General features: G+C 37.4%; 1 protein-coding gene across 10 annotated transcripts in view; it reads right to left on the bottom strand.

The window, feature by feature from the left end:
* Positions 1-17,754, bottom strand: part of tjp1a (tight junction protein 1a) — a 143,285-nt gene that overhangs the window by 110,709 nt on the left and 14,822 nt on the right. For all 10 annotated transcript variants that reach the window (XR_007184112.1, XM_048184348.1, XM_048184351.1 and 7 more), the window contains exon 2: positions 11,260-11,407. Coding sequence is in view for 9 of the 10 variants with exons in the window: in XM_048184348.1 (XP_048040305.1) it covers positions 11,260-11,407 (148 nt within the window). In the remaining variant the exon portion in view is untranslated. The remainder of the gene's footprint in view (positions 1-11,259; positions 11,408-17,754) is intronic.

Below are 17,754 nucleotides of genomic sequence, written 5' to 3'. Positions count from 1 at the left end.
GAGGTGTAAAAAGCTCCAAGGAGGAACGGATTTGTGAAGGGAAGTGATGCAGAATGCTTATTTTTGTTATTTGTCAGTCTCCTGTAAATAAGACATACACAGCATCCACAAAGCAGCTCAACATGTCCTCTTACTGTAGAACAGCCTTTCTCAGAATCAGCAGCTCAGTTTAATTCAGGAGCAAAGAAGAGCTTATATGAATACACATGTACGCCTGAAGACATCCCCATCCTCAGTTCAGAGCCGGGTGAATGGGAAAGATCTGATCTAGTACACACAGTGTGTATGCCCGCTCTCTCCCTAGCTCCCTTTCACTTCTTATATCACTTTATCTACCCCCACCACCTCTGTCTCTCATTCTCATATGCTCTCTCCATTAAATAAAGAATTTCCCAAGAATCATTCCTCTTCCCACCCCCCACCATCGACCAACTGTGTTTCCATAGCAACAGGCTAAAAGACTTGAATCCTCCGGCTCACACGGAATCAGTGGTGGCAGGCGCATTTCAGGGGCGACTGAACCTGTTGGTGTTTGATGTTGCAAGTGTGCAGTAAATGCGAGTGAGACTGAACCAATGTGCGCACATTGCCCTAATACATCCTAAACACTGTGTGCATCATGCTATGTAATGACATAATACATCATTTTGAGAAATGAAACACCAGGGTGGAAATGACAAATCGGTCTCACTCACTGCACTGTTTTCAAAGCAAACAGCTAAATGTGCTTTGTCTATATTAATAAACGGACAGCATTTACTTTGAAAACACATGCTGCCCTTAAAGATAATCATAGCAATGTAAAGTGATGACTTAGAGAATCTATAATGACAGAAATCAATATAGAAGTATGGAAGGCAGTACACACACACACACACACACACACAAACATGGTAAAAATACACACTACACGACACAGATACACGCCTAATCCACTCACAGCGACTTGCTCGCATACATACAGCTTGTCGTAAATCAAAATTCCATCAATCGGCTCTGAGCTTCGATTCCTCCCCTGACCTTCTGCATGTCCATGTAAAATGTATGATGGCTTGGAGTAATGGCACATCCTCAGGCATGTGTCTAAGCTTCATTTTACTCTCAAGACCCAATAAATAATCAGCAGCTCCACATACCTAATGTAATCCACTTATTTTATTAAAATCTAAAGAAAAAGGCTTTTAACAAGAGCATGTAGTGAGCTACATCTTAAAAGAACAGCATGTTCTACAGTGCATTTAATATCCCGCCTTGTAATTCCCCGGCGTAAACAACAGTTTTTTGGGCTAAAAGTGGTCTAAGCTTAAATATAGTTTTAGACTCAAATGTCTCAGCATGTCTTGGCTCCATCTGTACGTCCAAGATGTTTGTGCGGTGATGTGTATGTTTGTGTTTAGGAGCTTTTTGGGTTTGTTCTGGTGGCAGGCAAGGACATAGAAGTAGGTGGTAGAGGGGGAGGGGTGATATCTGGCAGCACAACAGCTCACAATGACTGCGTTCTTCTTAGAGAGCAACATATCTCCAGTCCAGACACAGCAGATAACACTTGCCTGTCCATTGCTGGCAAAAGTGCATTAGCAACTGATCTGGTGTGCTGAGATGATGATGTTGTTTGTTTTCTTGCTTGTTTACCTGTTGTGCTTATTGCATTACAGCCGCTGCAATGCAAGTCTTCTTTGTGTAAGAGTTTGGATACTATTTTTATTGATTTTGAGTTTTGAAGAGGAAATTGGACACAGTTATTGAGATATTAAATATATGTTCCCCGCAGATACTGATTGAGTGGTGTGTATGCTGCGCCAGCAAGGTCCTTATTCACTGCTGGAAGTCTTTCATAACCAAATCAGCCATCAGACTAAATCAAGCACATTGGATAATGACTAAACGTTCTGAGAATTTCAAAATTTTCAGAGCAGATTTTTATTGGCTGGAATTTGGCAGACAGACAGATAAGCCAAAGCAAAATCAACAGTATGCATCTTTAAGAAACACACATTTTGAATACTTCACTACTATATAGTATACGAACAGAACGCCAAAAGATAAGTATGTCTGAATACATAGTATTTCGAAAAAAGTACACGATCACATGTAGGCAATCCGAGAGGCAAAAAGTACCCGTATGACCTACTACGTCCACTGAGATTCTGTTGTGCGCATTCAATGGACACTTTACAATCTACGGCCATGGGAGAGGATTTATGAATGGCAAAGAAGCAACGCAGCTGACACTGGTAGGTCAACATGACAGTAATAACATGGCAGATGTAGTACATCCAAATTTCATCCATCCTACACATATTCATAGTATATAGAACATACTTCTTTAACGGTCACAAAGTAAGTTCAAAATCACATGTAGTACCTGCTCAGTGTGTGATTTTGGATGCACCAACAGTGTTTTGTATTTGAATAATTCAATGAATCACTTGTTTCATTCCTGAATGAATCCGTGTTTTTGAACAAATTGGTTAAGTGAACGATCAAAGTCCCTTTCAAGTCTGTTCACTTGGCGGCCATATTTGCAACGCCTCCAGGCAGCTATTTCGGGCATCCAAGACCAAGTCCTATCTATTTGAATGGGGAAATCCTGAAATCTCAAAAACTGTTTGGCGAACTCACAATTGTACGGAAGAGGATTAGGGCCAAGGCAAGCAATAATAAAAAAAATAAAACCATCTCGAGATTAAAGTTGTTAAATTTCGAGAAAAAAGTCGAGATAAAATGTTGAGAATAAACTCATTAAATTACAAGAAAAAACGTGTTAAATTTCGAGAAAAAAGTCGAGATAAAAATGTTGAGAATAAAGTCATTAAATTACGAGAAAAAAGTTGTTAAATTACGAGAACAAATCCGTTAAATTATGAGAAAAATGTCGTTAAATTTTGAGAAAAAAGTCGAGATAAAATGTTGAGAATAAAGTCATTAAATTAACGAAATTATTCTCGTAATTTAACGAATTTGTTCTCGTAATTTAACGACTTTTTTCTCGTAATTTAATGACTTCATTCTCAACATTTTATCTTGACATTTTTCTTGAAATTTAACGAGTTTTTTCTCGAAATTTAAAAGCTTTAATCTCGAGATGGTTTTATTTTTTTATTATTGCTTGGCCCTAATCCTCTTCCGTACAATTAAATAACATATTTAAAATCAGCAACAAAATCTGACATGAACTGTCCCATAAATGTTGTTTCTTGTGCTCAAATAGCGTTAAAAAAAGCTTATTTTTCAGACTAGACTAGCCAATGCGCATGTGCAGTCCTAAGCGCGAGTCTCAGGTTTCTATGGGAACCGGAGCAGCTGCAGTGACGCAATGACTTCATCAATCAGCGATTGGCTCTTTTACTTAGAAGGCGGGATATATTCCGCCATATTGCGTGTTGCAGTTTCTCCAATTCATAACTAATAGGAGTGAACCGTCTTTCTATATCTATAGTCTTTGGAACGATTCACACAAAAACAGTTTCTTGTCACCACCTACTGGTATAAAGATGTAACCTGCAAACTCACCATCAGTCAGGATCACCTAAACACAGACAAGTAGAGTGATGCAAACAGTGAAAATCCTAGAGCTATTTGAGTATTGTAAATATGTTTCAGTACATGATACTTCATGCAAACTTCAAAACAGTTATTATTAAAGCATGAAACCTGTGAGGAGAAATGGCTGATTACATCTGACAAAGCCAGACGAGAGCAAGCCAATGACGCACCTTCTCATGTCTCTCAGTGAGTATCCCAGTGAGCTCTTCCTCAGCCACAGTAGGCTGTTCTGAATTATTGATCCATGTTCTTTTGTCCCACATAATTTAGAAGCTATTTTGCATTTAAAGACAGATGAAGGAGTCGGCGGTTTGCTCTGAATAATTAATAATGGCCTCTGTTTGACAGTCCTTATCGAGATCTCTCCTCAGAGAGCATTTTTCTTTCCTGATAAAGTTGCTCTAATGGGACAAAACTAGTGTATAATGATGCCACATCATGCCAGCCAGTTTTTAAATGGAAACTTCTGCATATTTTGTGCACATCTATGTAACGATAGATGCATATACTGTGTGTGTATGTATATATATATATATATATATAAAATTGTGAATTTTATCTTCATTTCCATGTTTAGATTTCATCCACTTAAAATTCTGCAGTCAGAAAATCTAGTCCACCCTTGACATGAGCATCGTGATGTGTTGATCCCACGTGGCTGTCTTTTGAAGTGATACATGATTGATGCCACAGTTAGACTCTGTGAGTTAGCTGAGACAGACACTACTACCCTTACATTCAAATGCTTTCAAAATTATTTTTATCTTCTTTCTCCTTCTCTCTCACACCACCACACACACAGAGACAGTCTGTTTCTATCTCACACACATATTCTGTATTAGCTTTTCTCATCTACTTCAACTCTCAGTTGACCATTTGCAGTTTTATAACCTTTACACATCTCCTGTTGATTCTACATCACTGTCAAATTAGCTTGGCACACTCATCCCTATTCCTGCAAAGGGAATTCCCTTCTTTTTCATTAAGCTCAGGCCATAAGCCAAGATTCCCACACGCTTCTGACACAAAAGTGATTTTCTTTCTAGTTAGAAATACTCTATTTGTATTGAGGGAATACTACAAAGTAAACCATCAGTGGTGGATAAAGTGGAACAGGAAGAGATTTAGCCATCAATGGCAGCCAATCAGCAGTAAATGCAATCTGTGAGGATATTCAAACAGAAAACTCTCCTTTTAGCGAATTACACTTCATTCAAAGGTTTGGGATCTGTGAGATATTTTTAAAGATTAAGTCTCTCATGCTCACCCTGGCTGCATTTATTTGATTAAAAATAGAGTAAAAACAGTAATATTGTGAAATATAATTACAACTCATTTCTATTTTAAAATGTAATTTATTCCCGTGATGGCAAAGTTGAATTTTTCACAGCCATTACTCCAGTTTTCTGTGTCACATGATCCTTCATAAATTTTAATATGCTGATTAGCTGCTCAAAACACATTTCGTCTTATTATCGATGTTGAAACAGTTGTGCTGCTTAATATTTCTGTGGAAATTTCAACGTGCATCAATGTAAAAATCTTGACATGTATTAACTTCACCAAACGAATGCATATTTGCTAAATAAAAAGTATTAATTTCTTTTAAAAGTATTTTATATATACCAACTCCAAACTTTTGAATGACAATGTATAAAAAAGATGTAATTTATCAAGCAATTCATGCTAATGGTGTGAGAAACAAAAAGCTGTTGCTGAAGCCATTTAACTGATTTTTATTCATGCCTGGAAAAAAAAAATTCTACCAAAGTCATTCATTCTCAGCATGTCACATCTCAGCATGTGTAGCATATGCTGCATAATGTATAAGATGATTCATGATGTTAGGATCATAATATAGCATCATTTCTTCTTTCGGTGAGAAAAGCTTAGTATTGATCTTTATCATCCAAATAAATACTCTCAGCCAGGCATGTGTGACATATTCCCCATTCCATCATTAGCTTTATGATCGGTCATCTATAGTTATTAATTTAAGCAGACCTGGATTAGAGGCCAGACAGGCTTTAAATTTCCCTGGCCATCAGCCCCATCTACATCCTTCACATCAATAATGAATTAACTTATCTGAACTGGAATGAGACCATTTCTAAATTTAGCTACTATACAGTCTCCTCACGTCCAGGTTACCATCAGGCTGTCACTTTAGGGTTGCCCCTCTATCAGGCACTCACACACGTGTACAAATACACACAGCCACATACGGGCAAACTCTCTAGGTCATTGCTGCTATTACATGTCAACAGGGAAAAATCATTCCAACAAAAGCAGTGGCAGTTGCCGAAGCTCAGGGGAGGAGAGGTTAATTATTCCACAAATGGCTAAAGCAAATGACTAAAGACTACATCAAGCACCTAGGCATTCCTAAGAGAATAGACAGAGTGGCCCATCTGTATAAAGTAATTGCATGTACAGGTGTTTGTACGTCCTTTTTATGAGGGCTGCAGCCACCTGCCTTTCATCTTAGACCCTTAAATATTTTACAAATCTGTGGTTGTGTGATCTCTCTTCATGTGTACTGAAAGCAGTGGCTACATTCCACTTTCCATTCCATCCATCCATCTATCTTTTTGGGGTGTAACGGTACATGTGTTCATCCCGAACCATCAATTCGGTGCATGCAGTCAAGACGACGAATACATTCAGTCTATGGCGATCCACACTCCAATCTAGAATGGGGCGCGCATGGTAATGCATTGTAACCTAACCACCAATAATCACATTAAAGCGTTAGTTTACAACAAAATTACATTTCTGTCATTCTGTCACCTTCGTTCATCTTCGGAACACAAATTAAGATATTTTTGATGAAATCTGAGAGGTTTTTTTTATCCCCCATAGAAAGCAACTTAAATACCACATTCAAGGTCCAGAAAAGTAGTAAAGACATCATGAAAATAGTCAACCTGACTGCAGTGGTTCAACCTTAATGTTACGTAGCGACGAGAATACTTTTTGAGCGCAAAAACAAAACAAAAATAACGAATTTCTTCTCTTCTCTTCTCAGTCAGTCTCCTATGCATTGTGCTGCTCACATAAACAGTGTCGGCCAATACAGAGTCGGCGTTCTGACGTAGAACCTGGAAGCTCTGCACTGTGTGTACTACGTAAACAGTGTAGGAAACCGACTCCCCTAGTAAGTATTCTCGTCGCTTCATAACATTAAGGTCGAACCACTGTAGTCACACTGACTATTTTAACGATGTCTTTACTATTTTTCTGGACCTTGAATGTGATAATTATGTTGCTTTCTATGGGGGATAAAAAATTTTAAAAAAAAAACTCTCGGATTTCATCAAAAATGTCTTAATTTATGTTCCGAAGATGAACGAAGGTCTTACGGGTGAGGAACAACATGAGGGTGAGTAATTAAAGTGCATCCATCCATAAAAAAAGTAATCCATACAACTCCAGGGAGTTAATAATGGTCTTCTGAAGCGAAGCAATGTATTTTTAAAAAAAATTTAAAAAACATATTTAAAAATTTAAATAACTAGCTGTACGCAGAATCATCGTACGCACAAGTCGATTTGCGGCATAAGAGTATCCTTTGACCTGACGCACAACGTAATGACGAATGCGGAGGCGCAGATGATAGAGCAAAACAAATCACCGGTCAAGGATTATGAGTCTAAAATGATCATTTTTAAAGAGAAATGTCAGAGGATTTCGATATAAGAGAAGGGGAGCTTGAGTTTGTTGCACAGCCCTATTTGTTTGAACCGCGAGAGGCGTCCAAGCTTACAATACATCCTGTGTCATACATCTCGTCACAGGATTGCTCATTTGGCGCAAGTTGACTTGCTTATTCTGCAATTGGTTGTCCGCTGGAAGCTAGTTATTTGAATTTATGAAGTTGTAAATATGGATATTTTTCTTACAAAAATGCATTGCTTCACTTCAGAAGGCCTTTATTAACCCCCTGGAGTCATATGGAATTTTTTTTTTTTTTTTTGATGGATGGATGCATTCTTTTTGTCTTCAAAACGCGGCCCCTCATTCACAACCGATATAAAACTTGGAGGACTAAGGATATTTTTAAATATATCTCTACATACTAAGGATATTTTTAAATATATCTCATACATACGTCTACATACCTATTCATCTACCCCACCCATCTATCTACCAGTCTACCAACTAACCGACTCATGCCTACCCATCTCTCTACAGTACTTCCATACCTATCTACCCCTTTATCTACTTACCCACCTATATACCTACCTGTCTGTCTAACATCTGTCTATCTGTACGTCTGTCTATCTACCTCTGCCTACCTACGACTATAAACATTTAAACTTCAGATATTCATAGACATACTTCAAAAAGTTAAAAATACATTCATATAAATTTCTTAGAATTCCAGTTAGCTTTAATTCTACTTGCTTACATTCAAATTTAAAACGCAAATCTGCATACTGTTTGCTACCTCTAAACTAAAAATGCATTCTCAATTAAAGGTCCCGTTCTTCGTGATCCCATGTTTCAAACTTTAGTTAGTGTGTAATGTTGTTGTTAGAGTATAAATAAAATCTGTAAAATTTTAAAGCTCTAAGTTCAATGCCAAGCGAGATATTTTATTTAACAGAAGTCGCCTACATCGAACGGCCAGTTTGGACTACATCCCTCTACTTCCTTCTTTAATGACGTCACTAAAACAGTTTTTTGACTAACCTCCGCCCACAGGAATACACAAGAGTTGCGTTTGTAGAGTGCGTTTGTCGCCATGTCGTCGAAACGCTGTTATTTTCATCCCGCAGTCCAATCACCGGGTCTGATTCCGGCTCAAATTGATAGGGTAAAATTAAAGACATGTTTACAATAACACTGAGCGCTGCATCTCCACGTTATGGTAAGAGGCGTGACCTTTTCCGGGCAAGATGCGCTAAGCTGCTGTCGAATCACAACACAGGAACCGCTGGCACAATCAGAACTCGTTACGTATTTCTGAAGGAGGGACTTCATAGAACAAGGAAGTCATCAGCCCGTTTTTATGACAGTGGAAACAGCGGTATACAGATAAGTAAATTATGTGAAAAATACTGTGTTTTTTTACACGCGAAACATGAACACATGTTATATTGCACACTAGAAACACAATCAAAGCTTCAAAAAACCACGAAAAACGGGACCTTTAAATTCTGAATGGTGCCCGCCAGTGTTTAAGTTGGCATGTGGGTGTCTATTTTTCTGTTGTAGTGATAAAGTCATTTTGAGTCATAAATGTGATCTAAAACTAGTGATCTGTGTCGAAGACCACTAGTTGTGGAGGCTCTCTTAAAACACTATATTACAGTGCATTAGTGACACATTAGCCCAACGCTGGATTTCTGAAACCGCCAGAATTGCTGCCAGAAAGACCTCCCTCCCCCTACACAACTCTCTGTTGTGAGTGCACGAGATGACCAGGGCCAGGCAAGCGGCTTTCAGCTCACCACAGATTCACAGGGATATCATGGTTTTTAGGGCTTGAATCAAGCGGCTTACCCTTTTTAATTTGAGATTACTCTTCTAATTTCTCACTAAAACAAACCATTCAGGTCCGACATATGGAATGTTTACATTTTTTCCACGTGAAAAATTTTCAGATCGCATTGAACAATTGTCATATGCTCTGGGTCACATGTATGACACTTTTACTGTCAGCTCGATTTAACTCGTCTGTTAATGGTGTGGGATCTCACACATCCACACGCAAATGTTCACAAACACATACGCGCAGGCATATGCCTCTGGTGCTTAATAGCACCACTCCTCCACATTTCTGACGTCAGCAAGTTCTGCACATGCTCACGTGACTCACACTTTTGCTTTGCACATCACATGATCAAAGCGGTAATCTGATATCATCTGGCAGTGAGGAATATGAATGGGGACATGCCACCTACTGCGCTGGTGTCTGTCAGCCTGTGCTTCGGGGCTAAAGCATGTAAAAGAAAATCTGTCCAATGCATTTTTCTCTGCTGCCTAATAAAATTTAAACAGCCTAATGTGACACTGGGTCCTCAGGACTGTTATTCTTGGTGTCTGTAAACCTCACAGCGTCATGATAATGTCTCTGCTAGTAAAGGAAGATAAAGAAGACAGCGAATACACAGAAATCTAAATATATTTTACATTATTTAGTAGTACAATGCAGGGCTACAAATGAACTCCACTCCACTGAAATGTCTATTGTTGTCTTGGATCAATAAGAAGGTCTTAAGGTAAATAGACTAATCGTTACTAATTGCTGTGGACACGGTGCTGGTCTAATGCTGAATAAAAACTGAACAATTCATGAGATCTGATGCCATGTAGACCTCATGGACTGGTGCGAGATAAGAGTCAGTGAGCTGGTGGCCCGTTAATGGCGGCGAGGTCAGAACATTTATGTCCAGAAGCCATTTTCCCCACTGCTCCATTTAATTTAGACATGTAGCTGTAAATTATAGAACAATGCGGTGCTATGTTATTCTTTGAGTAAAAATAGCTTGTTTTGGTATAAGTGAACATCTCAAATTGAACAAAAAACTAGACTCTTGTGTTAAGTAAATCCCAGGAGGGAAGAAAAAGAAAGAATTTCCATCTACATCTACATCTATATTTAACAGCACCTCGGGACAAGGAAGCAGTGAGTACACTGACAACAGTCATGATCAAACACTTATTTTCAGGTTAGAATGGATTATTTTAAGATAGCTTTAAAAGAAATAGTTTCCCAAAAATAAATGTTCTGCCGTTATTTATTTCTGTGTTGTTCCAAAAAAGCACACATAAGGAGACGCATATATAAAGAATGGCTTTCAAGGCTACAAAGGCTTTCAAGCTTCAAAGCGTCCTAAAAGAATAATAAAAGTCATCCTCATGCACTATGTTCAAAGTTTTCTGAAGTGATACGACAACTTTGTGTAAAGAACATTATTCACTGAATCCTAAACTGAAATTCCTTTTTCGAGTTAGCATGTTCTCGAAAGTTCATGAGAGAAGCAGCATTGTCTGGTTTGTAAACAAATAATTTGAGTATTTTTTTTTTTTTTTTCATAATGAACCAGTTGATCCAGTTCAGTTGACTGATTCTGTTCTTAAGCTCAGCTCACTGACTAGATCTGTTCACAGCCACATACAGACACATACATTTCAGTGTGTATGTCAAGCAAAAGCTGTTGTATAACTTCAGAAGACTTGAACTTTGTGGACTATAGTTATATGGACAACATATTTTATATTTTTATGGTGCTTTTTAGTTTGAAGGCTTTGGTTTCTTTGTGATTGTCTATTGTGTTCCTCGGAAGAAAGTAAGTCATTCAGGTTTAGAACGACATGAGGGTGAGTAAATGATTTGCAAAATGTTCATTTTTGGATTAACTATTACTTTATAACCATAATTTAAAAGGAAATGTAGTGTTATCTCAAGACAGATTTGGTTATGGTAAAATTAGGGCTTCAAGATCACATTTGACTATGGTGTACAGTAAAGGATGCATTTGATCTGCATGACAGTATCAGGATTACATAAATACACATACCGATCCTTCTATAGCTTGCACCATTAATAGAGTGAAATGGAGGCAATTGTAACTCAGTTCTTCCATCACAAACAAGCTAAGCTGATAACACTTTCTCAGCACTGGCTCAATAGGAGTTCCCACTCTGCGTGTGAAAAACAAACGACCGAATGACATCATCTCCGCATGCACTGTATCGACTCACATTGCAGTCCAGTAGATCTATGCTGTCTAGGCTCTTGCTTCTGTGGATGCGGCCCTTGATCCTGCGCAGTGATGGTTTGCCCTGACTTGCAGCCGCAGCAGGTGCCGTCGCAGCAGAGGCAGCAGGGGCATCTGAACCAGGTGGCACCCTGCAGTGGACAGACATTAGCACATAATCATACGGCATGCAGTAAAATACATTTAAAATGTTCAAAATTTCCACACACACACAAATTAAGCAGCACAACTGTTTTCAACATTGATAATAATAAGAAATGTTTCTTGAGCACAAAAAAAAAACGAAAAAAAAAAAACGAAAATTTACGGTAAAAAAACAGCAGCTGTGATTGCCAGAAATTTAGCGTAAATAATATGTTAGCAACATTTTAGGTTTTATGGGACAGCACTTAGTTTACTGTCTATTTTACAGTTCAAAACCATATAGTTTAAAGATTTATATTGTAATAATTATGGTTCATAACCATTTATTTCACACACTGTAAAAAAAAAAAAAAAAAAAAAAAAGTCTGGCAGCTGTGGTTGCCAGAAATTTACCGCAAAAATACAGTACCAACATTTTAGGTTTTACAGATATAACTTAAATTTCCAATAATAATAAAAAAACAAAACATATTTCATTCACTTTTATAATGTTAATTTAGCAACCTATTGCAGTACTAATGTCTGCATTGTACCTTTGTAATACACTGACAACCACCAAACACAATGGTGATGAGAGTCACATGATGAATCAAAGCTCGTCACAAGGAGCTTTTCCTCAAGCTGAGAAGGACAATACTAATATATAGAAGGTCATTCACACAAACACTAAACACCATCATGATAACAAACGTGAAATTTTAAAAACGCATTTAAAAACATTAATTTAACATTAGATGTAACATAAAAGCCTAATGTACATAACTGATTAGAAGAAACTAAGAAAAACTAAGAAGAAACAGTTATTTCAACAAAAATACATCAATTGTGAAGTGTCACGCAGGGAATTGTGGGAATGTCAATTTACGGTTTTTCACTGTAAATTATACAATGACTTGTTATTTTTCATTTCCAAAAACTGTAAATTAAATTACATTAAATGTATGGTTAGATCTATTACAGTTATTCACTGTACAAACCAATTAAATGTTGTTTTTTTCACCGTAGCATTTTTAGTCTTTTTCCATTAAAATCACAATAATTTTTTACAGTGTAGAATGATTTCTGAAAGATCATGTGACACTGAAGACTGGAGTAATGATGCTGAAAATTCAGCTTTGCCATCACCATAAATAGCCATGATATTAAAATAGAACAAGTTTTTAATTCTAATAATATTTCACAATATTACTGTTTTTACTGCATTTTTGATCAAATAAATGCAGCCTTTGTGAGAATAAGAGACTTTCCAACCCCAAACTTGTGAACAGTAGTGTGCATTTTTATCAATTCATGCATTCCCAAGGAATCAAAACCAGGACTTTTGTTTTGCTAGTCATGCACTAATGTTTGAGCTTCTGTTCAGGAATGCCTACCTAACTGGAAGTTATATAGTATCAAGATTTCACAGGGTAAATTAGGGACATTTTTGCAATTTATTTGATGATGCAATTAATGGACACATCAGAGCTTAGGTGTCATCACTAGTCCATGATTACCCTAATTCTCCCCAACTAAAAGCAAAGCTTATCATAAAAGGTTCTTACGTAACTCTACTCTCACCACTAGGATAGAGTGACTTTAAAAAAAAACAAAAAAAACTCTGTATTAGACTCTGTATAATGTGCATGCATCAAAGACCTGAGAAATGTTTCTTCTGCTCACACCCATATGGATCTCTCTTCTCTCACAGGAGGTGTCTTCTAGCATGAATTAGTGCAAGGAGCAATTAAACCCTCGGGACATATTGCTCATGATAGCTTTAATACTCTCATAAAAATCCTCTCCATAATTAGTGTAGCTTGCTAAGGCAAGCATCAATATTACTATCGCTCATACTTATGGTAAGGGATTTAAACAACCCCTAACCATATGTATTACATTTTGGTGCATAAGAACATCCAGCACAGTTTGTGCAAACTGCTAAGGACATGAATGATATCCCAAGTGATCAGACTTGAACGTTTTTCCTAAAAATCTCTATCTATCCAAAGAACAAAATATCAGAAAATGACAGTAACAATTCTCTCTCCCACTTTTTCTCTGTTTGGGCCAAAATCCATAGAGCTACTGTAAGCAGGCGATCCTGAGGGAAAAGCCTAAGGGAGATTTGTTTTAGTCCTGTCATTGGGTGATTTATGTAACCCCTGTGGCCTTAAGGAATGTGTATCACCTTCCAGTTTGATTTTCCTACTGCTGTCTCTTGTCAAACTGAAGAGACAAGAGTCTGAAATGCACAACTGCAGTAAGAACAGGAGAATCCCATTATGAAATCCTTAAAACTGAACAAGAAAAAAAAAAAAAACACTATGTTGTACAGGAGTCTATGAGAGACTTACCATAAAAAAAGACAAACATTTGCTTGAACTGCTTTTATCTGATTTATGAGCATCTGATGACATAAATGATAAAACAAAATCAATTAAATAATATTAAAAAAAATATATACTGGGTGGCACGTTATGCTAAATATGCACCTGGTGCAGTCTACGTTTGATGGAGTGTTATAGCTGCCTAGTTGCTTACTCTCATGACACATAGCAACACAGCTGAAAGTATTCCTTGTTTGAGCTTTTATTGAAAGTAGCCTACATTTACCTGTTGATGCCTTCACGAGTACCCGTAAAAGCTGTTGTTTTGGGTTTGAGTCGAGTCAGGCGAGACACGCCAAAGGGCAATTTGCAAAATATGTTATATTTTTGTAATTCCGCTAAGTGGCACTAATATGAAACTATATGAATCACCTACAGTACGCCGCATCGGCTGAAGACCTGCTGAAGACACACATCTACACATCAGAGATGGCAGGTGTCAATTTAAATATATGCCAGAAGTGTTTTTTTTATTATTTTTATTAAGAATTAAATATAAGTAGGCTTATAACATAATAAATTTATTAAGCTTTTCCAGTGCATGGAATCCCCCATAGGCCAGCAAACCAATGAGAACGCGGGACAATGAGGAACCGGGGAACCGGCTGCCTGCTTGTCATTTCTGACTTATAACAAAAAAAAAGAACAATGTCTAAAAGCTGCTACGTGACATGGTGTACAGCAAACAAGCTAAAAAAAAACCCCAGAAATAAGCTTTTATAAGCTGTCGACCCCAAAAAACGAATGTTTAAGGACACAAAAGTGGATAGAGGCAGTGAGACAAAGAGCAACGGGTCATATTACTATAAGAAATACACTGGAGGGGAACATAATTGGCGACAACATATGCTAAACAAACAAACAAAAAAAAACCATTCATTATTTTTAACCATGTCAAAGAATTATTTCACCTGTCGCTGAATATGTTCCCCTCCAATGTAGTTCTTATAATAATATGACCCGTTGCACTCTGTCTCACTGCCCGTATCCACTTTTGTGTCCTTAAACATTCTTTTTTTGGGGTCGACAGCTTATAAAAACTTAGTTCTGGGTTTTTTTAGCTTGTTTGCTGTACACCATGGGTAAGCAGCTTTTAGACATTGTTCTATTTTTTGTTATAAGACAGAAATGACGAAGAGGCAGCCTCACGCTATATAAAGTCAATGGGGACTGTTGGATTGTTTCTCCCCCCGGTGGGCGTGGTTTTCAGATTATGACGCGTGTCACTCTGTCTCTACACCCAAAATCCTCCATATATACACATAACAGTGCAGATTTAAAGAAAATTACCATCGTTTGGCAAATAAATAAATTACGGACAGTTACGCATTACACACATTTTATCATGCAGGCTTTATGGTACACCTCAAACAGAGGAATTTATAGTAATTTATAGTGTTAATGATGTTAATCAGCGAGTCCAGGAATGGCTTGGGTATGCAGAGCATTCACAGCTTATATGGACCGCGCGCCACTGCAATGCATGTAACGTTATATTGCACATTTTTGTTCAGTCGTTCACAGAGACAGCTTCACAATGTTTTGAAAAAAAAAAAAAAAAAAAAAAAAAAAATATATATATATATATATATATATATATATATATATATATATATAAAATGTGTTTGGTCACTGTACATGTTGGTCAGCTTTTTTAAACAGAAAAAGCTAAACCCAAACAAATAGGCTACTGCAATTGTGAATTTTCAGGATCTATCTTCTCCATAGCCAGCTTCTTTTCCGAAAGGGCAGACAGGCTGATTGACAGAGGCCCTGCTGTCCGATTCCTCCATTTTTACATGGTGGTCTGGCTGATACACGTGCTCTCTTGCTCCCTGGCAAAGCACACTCAACAATTCATTCCCCAAACCAGAGAGCAGTCTGGCCAAAGTGAGAGCCTTGGATCCCATTTGCTGCTGTGAATCCCTCTGATTGGCAGGCAGAGCACCAGAGCTGGGCTTCTCTCCTGTGACCTCCACACTGCCCACGATCCCTAGAGGATTTGCACTAAACCCAAGAGCACCACATTCAATCTGGACCAGCTTCTGTTGCCACCAAGCTCACTCTCTCCCTTTTCTCATCGCTCTCTCTCATCACACAAACACACACTTTCTCTGTCATTCTGGGTACTCATTCACACAATGTACTAAGCAGAAGCTTAAACCATCTGCAGTACAAGAGTGGAAGAATTTAACTACAATTCACAATGGATTTATATATCAGTAGCACAAGTATTTCAAATGCTCACGCTACTTCCGATACAAAGAAAAAACGGATTTGCAACGGTCACTTTGTTGCGTCCAGTGTGGACAGCTTCTGCCTGCTCTGGTGTAGACACGGTTCAAGTATTTAGAAAACCAAACCACTACCTCAAATTGAAAAAATAGCATTGAAAAATGTTTCTATATAATATTTGTTAATATATAATAAAATATATAACATTTTTTAATAATTTCTTTTAGTTTTGTACAATGACATGCAAAAGCTACTCTTTTAATGTTGGAAACAGGTTGTCTAATAATTTCCACACAGCATAAATAGGTCTGTATATACAGTAGCTGAAAATATATATAGCTGTCTTTATATTTTAGAAATACTAGGGGGTCCCTGGCATTAAAAAGTATGAAAACCAAGTCCTGACTTGAACAAAAACTCAGATTAACATGCAAGAGGAACCTTTAATCGCTTGTTGCTTTATCACGTCTGGTAAGGACAAGGTGCAAAGTAAAACAAGGCCAGAGAGCAAATCCCCAAACAGGAGTAAAGCTGGGTAAAAAATACACCGTAAAATGCTGAGCATTTATCACTCTTTGGGGCTCTAACATTACTGTGCAAAGTGAAAAATGTCTAAGCTGCAGCTGCTGAAGTGTCCTTTCCTTGGCCCTTAAGAGTAATGCACTAAAATATTAAGCAGTCTGCCCTGTTTATCCACCCCTCTCAACTTCACAACAAACAGCGCATATCCTTCAAAAGGAAAAACACTCCTCACGACGACTCTAAGAGGTGAGCTTCATGAATGTTACATGAAGTCTTGCCTAGAAATAGCAATTCTTCCAGCTCAGTGTGTTTTAAGAGGTCACTGGCACTGGGAGATCTGGCAAGCACTGATTACTGTACCACACACATACATTTAAATTTATACATCTATATAGTATTTTTTTTTTTATATAATATTAAATAATAAATGAATTATTTAAATTAATTGAAAAATAATTAAACTAATTTGTTCAATGTGTAATTCAATTAATATAAATACATTTAATGTATAATATACATTTTAATACTATATTTAATGTCATATACATAAAAGTAATAATCTTATAAAAAGTATAATATATTATAATAATCTTAAATATGTAATAACTTATGCATTATTAATATAAATTTACTAAAAGTAAACAAATCTATTTCAGACATGAATCAACAAAGGACGCTTACATGTTATGAGGTGAAACTAAATCTGACTGGCTCATCGTCAATATCAATATATTGATGCGCAGAATCACATTTATAGTCATTTGTGTATGTTTAAAATAGCCCACTGCCCAGGATGTGTGATAACTCATGTCATGCGGGACATGCTCCAACAGAGGCCATGTGCTCGTGTGAGGGTTCAGCGTAAACAGATAGCCTAGCAAGGCCACGCTGCATGACATTGCATGGTCGGAAAAGCAGAGACCTTGCACCGATGTAGATCCATTACTCAGTTCAGTGATTGTGACACCTTGTTAGGATATACTCATTCAATAGGATGCCAAGGTGAGGGCAAGGAGCTTTGATGTATTCATATCAGAACAGCACATGATGTACACAGCACCCGATATGAGCAAATACAAGACGGCGCTTGGGTGTATGCTGGTTGCGAGCTGGGAAAGTTAAGGCTAAACTGTATGACTAAGGGGCCGTTTACATGACACCATTTTCAACTAAAAACGGAAAACTTTTTATGCGTTTTTGCCATTAGT

The sequence above is a fragment of the Megalobrama amblycephala genome, linkage group LG3 (assembly GCF_018812025.1).
Source record: "Megalobrama amblycephala isolate DHTTF-2021 linkage group LG3, ASM1881202v1, whole genome shotgun sequence".
NCBI lineage: Eukaryota > Metazoa > Chordata > Actinopteri > Cypriniformes > Xenocyprididae > Megalobrama > Megalobrama amblycephala.
Note: the sequence above shows the minus strand (reverse complement) of the source record. Positions and strands in the feature narration are given on the sequence as shown.